The sequence below is a fragment of the Eurytemora carolleeae genome, unplaced genomic scaffold, assembly GCF_000591075.1.
Source record: "Eurytemora carolleeae unplaced genomic scaffold, Eaff_2.0 scaffold1571, whole genome shotgun sequence".
Taxonomy (NCBI): Eukaryota; Metazoa; Arthropoda; class Copepoda; order Calanoida; family Temoridae; genus Eurytemora; species Eurytemora carolleeae.
Genome location: NW_019397466.1, coordinates 44,532 through 53,935, shown reverse-complemented (window position 1 = coordinate 53,935; position 9,404 = coordinate 44,532). Strand labels below are relative to the sequence as shown.

The following is a 9,404-nucleotide window of genomic DNA, read 5'->3' as shown; positions in this document are numbered from 1 at the left end:
TTTTCTGCAATATAATCTTTTAAGTTTTTTCTTGTGCAGGGTCAGTAAAACCGTGTATCGTTGTCTAAAAACACTTAATATGAGAAATTAGAAAATGTCAAGTTGAGAAATGTTTCTGTTCCCAATTTCTATACTTAACCTTTTTTATAATCAGTAGGTTTACTGACCGAAGGAGGGGTGGATGGTCCCAGGGTTTTATAATCAGTACGTTTACTGACCGAAGGAGGGGTGGATGGTCCCAGGGTTTTATAATCAGTAGGTTTACTGACCGAGGGAGGGGTGGATGGTCCCAGGGTTTTATAATCAGTAGGTTTACTGACCGAGGGAGGGGTGGATGGTCCCAGGGTTATATAATCAGTAGGTTTACTGACCGAGGGAGGGGTGGATGGTCAAAGGGTTTTGAAGTAAAATGTGAAAATTTATCCGACCTTTTATGAAAAGTCCTCTAAATAGGGAAAAACCAAAATTGAAGTAAGGGCTCTGCTACCCCTTTTTTTACTGTCTTTGTTCAGATATTTGCAATAAAAAAAATCACAGTTTTCAGTCCAAGTAGCCTGTGGCGATCATACAGTTTTGATTAGCCAAACTGACAACATTTTTTGCAGCTTATACATTAAAGATTATGGTATTGGTATGGTAATGTAAAAAAAAAACTTTTTTTGCTAGATACATCATGGTTTCATTTGAGCTCAAAATCTTTACAAGTCATCTTATTTCCAAGTTTCTCAGAAAAATCCAGTTTTTCGCCTAAAAAATCTAATGGATTAGTGCCACTCAAAAACGCGTTTTTACTCGATAGTCACGAAATAAAAATTAATTTATGTTAAATTTAGAGCCCAGCACTATGCCAAAAATCATCAAATCATTGAGATTGAGATATCTGAGGAAAACAATGTTTTTTCTTTGAAAATCATAATACTCTGATTTTAACCGCTCTACCTCTGTAGATTTGAAATACTTAACATGATTAAAAACATCAAAACAAAAAATGTTTTACTTCTTAATCTTTTATTTATTAAATCTTGGGTGCTTACGAAACATTATAAATAACATACAAGAAAAAGTATCCAAGTACTTAAATCCATTAAATCTTTTTGCCTAATTATTTATAATTTAAGAATAAATTATTTTAAATATTCTTTTTAAAAATTACAAAAAACACTACATTTTCTTTCACCTCTAACACAAATAATTTCATACATCACATAAACGTAAGAACCAAAGAGTAGAAACAATTGGAAATTTTGCGGATTTTCAGTGATCAGCTGATCGCAGTAGGAACAGCTGATATTAAGAGAATCAGCTGAATTGATCACGAATTAAACAGCTGATCACAATCACATTGATGGTATTGATCAATAGTATCTACTTCCTGAACTTAACATGTTCACACAAAGCAATTGAACAGAAATAAAATTATGAATAAAATGCTAAATCCGAAATAACATCCCAGGTTCATCTCTTCCGTCGTACCAGAACCATGAGATTTTGAGAAATACTAACAATAAATCTTATAACATGTACAATGTACACTGAACTCAAGGTACATGTCAAGATGTACATGGCAAACCGTATTGTACATAACATCAGTACAGTTCAAATTAAATGAGAAAGCAGAGCTGACAGGAATGCTGAATTTAATTTTCCTAAATCACAATTCAGTCCGTGAAAGAAATCACAGACGTAACAGGATTATTATTCAGAATAATTAGCCTGTAAAATCATCGAGGTTGCATATAAATTTTACAATTATTATGCATTTCTTGACTTTTTAATACAAAGGACTGAAACTTGTCGTTAAATCTTAGTTCTCTCTGTAGTGTGTTGAAACATGTCACTGAAAGCGAGCTTGCTTAATTTGAGTGAATGTATAAATAATTAAAGTTTGAGAAATTTTAACAAATGGAGCATGCAGCCTTACTGCAGACGAATTAAGCTGATTGGTGGATATGTCTGAAAACGAATTCAGTTATGATTTGTGGATGGAGCTTATCAGTGGATTTGTTTCTCTAAGAATGGAGCTGCTTAGTGGATTTGTCTCTGGGGAATTGAGCTCCTTAGCTGATATTTTTAAACGATTGAAGCTGCTAAGTGAACTTGCTTTCATAAAAATGGAGCTGGTGATAAATGGATTTGTCTCATAAAGGATGGAGTTAAAATATAGATATGCTTGCAATCGAATCCGAGTCTGAAAAGTGAATCACTGAAAATGCCTGAAATAGGGATTGAACAAAAACATGAGACATGTGTACAGTGTACGAGTTGAAAACATAGTCTTTCACTGGATCCAAGTCTATCTGAGCCCAGGATATAGCTGAGAAGGTTTCTTGTCCGCGAAAAATGATTTGAGAACATACACCTAGAAAGTAGTAATATCAATTAGACCATCAGATTACAATGTGAAACCTAAAAATTAATTTTAAAAAGCTGTGAATTCAGAGTTACTTAATTCCATGAAAAACAACCTACATATTTTGTTACTTAAAACCTCGCAATATTTCTTATTATTATTTCAATCATTTTATTATTAATACAATGAAATCAGACTTCCATAGCTACTTTGAAAAGACTTTTTTTTGGCGTATATTTTAAAAGTTCGTCATAAATTGTAAGTAACTAACTCTGTTATTTTGAAGATTTAGTATGAAGAAATATTGATAACTATCACCAATAAAGAAATTCTAGGAATTTAAACACGGAATACGGTTGATACAACAATTTAGCAAATGATGCAGAAAACAAATTCCAAGATGTAGGATTTCTTTGATCAGATTGAAACTACACCAAGCAACAAACTTAGCTATCTTGAACTACTGAACAACTTTTTTTATTTAATACTAATTTGCAGTTGGGAACCCAGATTTGTCCAGAATACAAGTTTACCCAATACAAGTCAACATACTCAACTTAGAACTTTATTGCCAAGTTAAGTATATATCTACCGTGTTCCTTTATCAAAATTTGAGACAAATCTGCCAAGGGGTGGTTCCTAAGTTATGATCGGACATCCAAACAAACAGTGCTTAGGATCCATTCAATTTCCAGGTAATTTCTTTAAGATTTACTGAATTTTTTAACAAAAAATAATTTTTAAATTCTTATTTTTATTATTTTTGCTTATTTTTATCCTAAAACTTGATGAACCATTCAGAAATGAGTAAATTTTTTTAATCTTTCTTTTTCAAAAGTTCAGATTTGGGATTTAGGAGTAAAATTTTTTTTTTTTGCAGTTTTTGGTTGATATTTTACCCCTTGGATCCGGATCCGTGGATCCGCATATTTTTGCGGATCCGGATCCAGGAAGCCAAAATCTTGCGGACCCAGCGGATCCGGATCTGGATCGGGATCCTAAGCACTGCAAACAAACAAACAGACTGAGAAAAAGAGACTCTGTGTACCTGTCCGAACCCCACAAACATGATGGCGACAGTAACAAACCCACTCCAGATCATAACTCTTTCATTCAGATCTTCTCCTCGCTTCCGACCCTGCAGAATAAATATTGAATATTTCTTCATTTCTTTGAATACTTTATTTCTTATTGGAAATCTATATTTCTTAGTGGAATACCTGGGTTTCAGCGAGTCTATGATGAGTTTGGAAATCTATATTTCTTAGTGAAATACCTGGGTTTCAGTGAGTCTATGATGTATTTGGAAATCTATATTTCTTAGTGGAATACCTGGGTTTCAGTGAGTCTATGATGTATTTGGAAATCTATATTTCTTAGTGGAATACCTGGGTTTCAGTGAGTCTATGATGAGTTTGGAAATCTATATTTCTTAGTGAAATACCTGGGTTTCAGTGAGTCTATGATGAGTTTGGAAATCTATATTTCTTAGTGAAATACCTGTGTTTCACTGAGTCTATGATGAGTTTGGAAATCTATATTTCTTAGTGGAATACCTGTGTTTCACTGAGTCTATGATGAGTTTGGAAATCTATATTTCTTAGTGAAATACCTGGGTTTCAGTGAGTCTATGCTGAGTTTGGAAATCTATATTTCAATTAGTGGAATACCTAGGTTTCAGTGAGTCTATGATGGGTTTGGAAATCTATATTTCAATTAGTGGAATACCTGTGTTTCAGTGAGTCTATAATGAGTTTGGAAATCTATATTTCAATTAGTGGAATACCTGTGTTTCAGCGAGTCTATGAGTTTGGAAATCTATATTTCTTAATGGAATACCTGGGTTTCAGTAAGTCTATAATGAGTTTGGAAATATATATTTCTTAATGGAATACCTGTGTTTCAACGAGTCTATAATGAGTTTGGAAATCTATATTTCTTAGTGGAATACCTGGGTTTCAGTGAGTCTATGATGGGTTTGGAAATCTATATTTCTAAGTGGAATACCTGGGTTTCAGTGAGTCTATGATGGGTTTGGAAATCTATGACGGAATTGAGGTTTTCGTGGATTTCTCGTGCAGATGTCTCCATCTATATTTATAAATTATGATCAATATTTTTATAATTTTTATATAACATCAAAAGTCTAAAAATGAAAAGTATCAAAATTAGATTTGATTAATAAATAATATTTTCTCTCACAAAGTTAAAACAAATCTGAAATAAATATCTTACACAAAAAAGAAAACAAAAACAGGGTCTATTTTACTCCCGAACTTCGGAAACATCAAAAGAATTTATAAAATGTTGTTTTCTTGACCTACTGATATTGGAGTGCTGAAGATATATAGTTTTATTTAATTGAATAATTATATGGAGGTCTTTAAACTATTCCCGCATATTTCGTAGCTATTTATTTATTTTTACAATTACTGAGACTTAGGTATAAAAATATAAAAACCTTTGAAAAATTGCCAAGACAACATTTCATAAATCCTATAGATGACTCCAAAGTTCTTGACTAAAGTGTAGTAAAAGATTAAGAGATTAAGGCTATAGTTGGTCAGCTAGGACCAGATCTAATGAAGAGTGAGAAATATAGTTGGTCAGCTAGGACCAGATCTAATGAAGAGTGAGAAATATAGTTGGTCAGCTAGGACCAGATCTAATGAAGAGTGAGAAATATAGTTGGTCAGCTAGGACCAGATCTAATGAAGAGTGAGAAATAGTTTAAACACGTTAAACCACTTCTCACGAGGGCCAGGTCAAGCTGATTAGAAGCAGTTTAACTTGGTTTAAGCTTTTCATTTGAACTGGTCTCAGAAGATATTAATAAATCTACAAAAATCAAATCAACTAAATTATTATTTCTTTTACTCGTTTTCTTGTCCAGTAAAAAAACTAGGATGGTTAATGGTATGATTAAATTATTAATGTATTTATGCTATTTTTTATATCACACAGGATATTTTTACACTTTCATACCTCTGTCAATAAATTAAACTCTTTTTCATCCTAATAAATGAATTATTAATAAATTTTACTTAATTAAAAAAAATAATTTTATCTCGAACACGGTGTTGTAAATTTCCTTAAATAAGAGTCACTTAAAATAAAATAAAAATGTATCTAGTGAACCCTTTATTATTATTCAACGATCATTGATCATAAATCCTGGTAACATAAAGAACCCCCTCTATGAAACCATATATCCAGCACACTTGTGTTACTATATAAATTGTATCCAGTAAACATAAATAATCCCTTTGATGTGACTAAAAAGATCCAGTTTACCTGTGTAAGGGGTTCCAACTGGTTTTCTAAACCTGGCAGGGGAAGTTCATCTCCAACCTAGCAAACAAGAAAATTTAAATTTGAAGGATATTATTTCATAAAATTTCTATGAATCAAGAGCTAGTGTTTTAAAGTAACAATAAAAATAAAATTAGTTATTGTAAAAATAATTATAAAAAAACACTAACAATATCATTAGTGCGCCAAAAACAAGGTCTTGCAAAAAAAAGGTGAATATTGTTCTCGCCCCAGCCGTATGTAATACCTGGAAATCTATGTAGACAAGTTTATGAGAGAAAGTAGAAAACTCATTTGAGAAGCAGGCAATATATTCCCCGGTTCGATCTGCTTTCCACTGGAAACTATCATACTGTTTCTTTACCTAAGAAAAAGTAAAACAAAATTAGGGGTTTCAGGGTTGAATATCCCCCCTTTTTTATTTATAATACTTTATACACTACCATTGTTCAGTTTAAAAGTATCAGTAAGAGTGGAAAACCTCTTGCCGGTCCTCTTTTGAACCCCCATTTTTTATATTTTGAAAATAATTCTCTCTAAAATATAAACCTCTGATTTTTTATCTTAAGAAAGTTTTGAAAAGTTTCTTTTTTGATTGTATCTTAAGGGAAAGGATCTCATTTAAATTCTACTTGAACCAGTCACCTTATATGTAATACAAGTGTCTCAAATTTAATATTTTCTTGGTTAACCTGAGGGAATGTTTTTAGTCTCTGGGAGGACATAATCAAAGGCAAGAAATTTTGATATTTTTTAATACTTTTAACCCAAAAATTAATTCACCCTCTTCTAAAAATCATTTATTTTCCAATATCAGTGAATAAAACACTGATAAAAACATACCCGACCAAAAAAAGCGTTTCTTTTCAAAGGGGGTGAGGGCCGATTTGTTAGGAAAATTTATGCGCTGTCAAAATTAATGTTTTTCTGTTTACCTCCTTGTAAAGAACGTTCTTCATTGGATCTCTAAGTTCTACATCAACATCATAATGTCCCCCTGTCACAACCTTTACATGTGGAAGTAGGTCATTCTCAATTTATTTATTTTTTTATTTATAAATCATTGTTTATTCATTTTATTCATTTTTTATTTATTTATCTACCATTGTTTATTTATTCATTTATCCTTGTTCATTTAATCCTAATCAATGTTTATTTGTTTATTTATTTATCATTGTTAATTCATCATTTATTGTTCATTTTTTTGATGTAAATTTAGCAACAGATATTGTAGTAAATGGCAGAAAATTTTATCTAAATCAACTGATATGGTTTATAGCAAAACATATTGTGATTTAGGCAACAGTTTATTCCATCAATCAGAGTTTCAGGGATGTTCTACTATCCACATGTCAGTCTTAGGATGAGCTTACTAAATCAAGAATACAATTGGGATACAGTTATGGGTTTCAGTGGCTAATATTCTGAATTTGAGTGATAGATATTGGAAGTAATAATAATTGTATTTTAATTTATATTTTCAATATTTGAACTCTACCTGAAACTCTAAAGTTGATTCTACATCCTTTTCAATAATCTCATGAAAGCATTCTTTTGCACTGTCTGGCAACTCAAACGTTAATTCAACGCTTCCAGTAATACTAAACAGATAATTCATAGTTAATTCAACACTACCAGAAAATACTAAACAGATAAGACATCGTTAATTCAACGCTTTCAGAAAATACTAAACAGATAATACATCATTAATTCAACTCTTCCAGTAATACTGAACAGATATATAACGTTAATTCAATGCTTCCAGTAGTACTAAACAGATATATAACGTTAATTCAATGCTTCCAGTAATACTGAACAGATAATACAATGTTAAATCAACGTTTTCAGAAATACTATACAGATAATTTAACGTTAATTCAACTAAACAACGTTATTCCAACGTTACTTCAATGCTTTCAGTAATACTGAACAGATGAAACAACGTTATTTCAACATTACTTTAATGCTTTCAATAATACTGAACAGATAAAACAACGCTATTACAACGTTACTTCAATGTTTTCAGTAATACTGAACACATAACACAACGTTATTACAACGTTACTTCAATGTTTTCAGTAATACTGAACAATAAAACAACATTATTTCAACTTTACTTCAATGTTTTCAATTATACTGAACAGATGAAACAACATTATTTCAACGTTACTTCAATGCTTTCAATAATACTGAACAGATAAAACAACGCTTTAACAACGTTACTTCAATGTTTTCAATAATACTGAACAGATAAAACAACGTTATTACAACGTTCTTTAATGTTTTTAATAATACTTTGCAGATGAAACAACGTTATTACAATGTTACTTCAATGTTTTCAATAATACTGAACAGATGAAACAACGTTATTTTAACGTTACCTTAATGTTTTCAATAATACTGAACAGATGAAACAACGTTTTTCAACGTTACTTCAATGTTTTCAATAATACTGAACAGATAAGCAACGTTGTTACAACGTTACTTCAATGTTTTAAATAATACTGAACAGATAAGCAACGTTGTTACAACATTGTTTTGCTTTAAAAACTATCAGAGATTGTCAGCCTAAACTTCTGTGGCCATTTGATTTGTTCAAAAAACAAAAAAAATGTTATTCAAATGTTAAATATAAAAATCTTAAGGCATACATTTTTTAATCTTTTATCAACCATTTTAATCAAAACCTGGGAACAACCGAAGTCAGTCAAATATTAATAGAAATGCACAATTTTTCAGGGAAATCTTCAAAACAATTCTTCAAGGTATTTTTCTATTTGATATTTCATAAAGTTCATTTTGTAAGTAATACTTCTTAAAAAACCATAATCTTACCTTAGAAGCAAAGAACAAACAGTTAAGAACAAACACACACTTGAATCAGTCACATACTTCATTTTGACCAGGCTAATCTGATTTTTAAGCTAGAATCATCTGAAAGTATAAAAAATGTTTACATGCATATTGCATACAAATCTAGTTTTTGAATTATCACAGCCTGTCAGTTTCTCTGAGTATAAAAATAGGTTTGCATGGCATAAAAATATTATAAATTTCCTTTTTAGGTTTTCAACTATTTTTAAGTTTTCTTAGTTACTCTGGCTTTTCTAGCTGTAAGGTCTTTCCCAGTAATAGCATCTTCTTCAATGCTTTCCCTCCTCTTACATTTCGCAGATTTTGTAAACTTGGACTCTTTCCCGGATTTTCTAGGGTTTATTTTCTTCTCTTTGAGCGGAGAAATTCCTGATACTGAATCTGCTTTTCTTTCATCAAAATCCTCAACAAAATCCGAATTGGAAGTTTTCCGATTCTTCTTAATTTTTAGAGTTTTTTGCTCTTTAAGAGGGGAGTATTTTTTCGTTGATTGTTTGAACCCCCTAGCGTCTAAGCTACCCGTAGGATCAACATGGCAAACCTCACTGCACACACCAATACTCAGGAAAAACCTAAATATTAAAAAAGTAAGGGGTATATATTTTGTTAAACTAAATTTTACCCTTCTTTACCAATTATCTTTCCTTGTTTTTTTTTACAGCGCGCTGAATCTGTGAAATTTTATGAATGTTGGCTAACATGCATAACAAAGGTGGAGAACTTCTCAGGGACATGTAAAAAATAATTAAATACATTTGTGCTGAAGAATGATTTTTTAAGTTGATTAGAATGAAACTGAAAAGAAACAATTGAATAGTATCTTTTGAACAAGTCTTCNGCATAATTGTGCAATGTGCAATTGTGCATA

General features: G+C 31.1%; 2 protein-coding genes across 2 annotated transcripts in view; both read right to left on the bottom strand.

Annotated features, from left to right (window-relative positions):
- Positions 1-1,367: 1,367 nt before the first annotated feature.
- Positions 1,368-9,107, bottom strand: LOC111714447 (transmembrane emp24 domain-containing protein 7). Its single transcript, XM_023489550.1, has 8 exons — positions 8,498-9,107; positions 7,161-7,263; positions 6,598-6,669; positions 5,910-6,026; positions 5,645-5,701; positions 4,358-4,441; positions 3,399-3,488; positions 1,368-2,359 (listed from the first exon to the last, which is right to left on the bottom strand). The coding sequence occupies exons 1-8, from the start codon at positions 8,557-8,559 to the stop codon at positions 2,294-2,296; spliced, it is 651 nt and encodes a 216-aa protein (XP_023345318.1). The 5' UTR covers positions 8,560-9,107; the 3' UTR covers positions 1,368-2,293.
- The window catches only part of LOC111714446 (fanconi-associated nuclease 1-like), a 19,467-nt gene continuing 18,804 nt past the window's right edge, over positions 8,742-9,404 (bottom strand). The window contains exon 23 of the mRNA XM_023489549.1: positions 8,742-9,108. Within this exon, the coding sequence (XP_023345317.1) occupies positions 8,742-9,108 (367 nt within the window). The remainder of the gene's footprint in view (positions 9,109-9,404) is intronic.

Coding starts and splice junctions, on each gene's coding strand:
- LOC111714447 (XM_023489550.1), bottom strand. CDS start 8,559: ATGAAGTATGTGACTGATTCAAGTGTGTGTTTGTTCTTAACTGTTTGT. Junction 6,670..7,160: donor AATCAACTTTAGAGTTTCAG/GTAGAGTTCAAA, acceptor CCACATGTAAAG/GTTGTGACAGGGGGACATTA. Junction 3,489..4,357: donor ATAGACTCACTGAAACCCAG/GTATTCCACTTA, acceptor TTTATTCTGCAG/GGTCGGAAGCGAGGAGAAGA.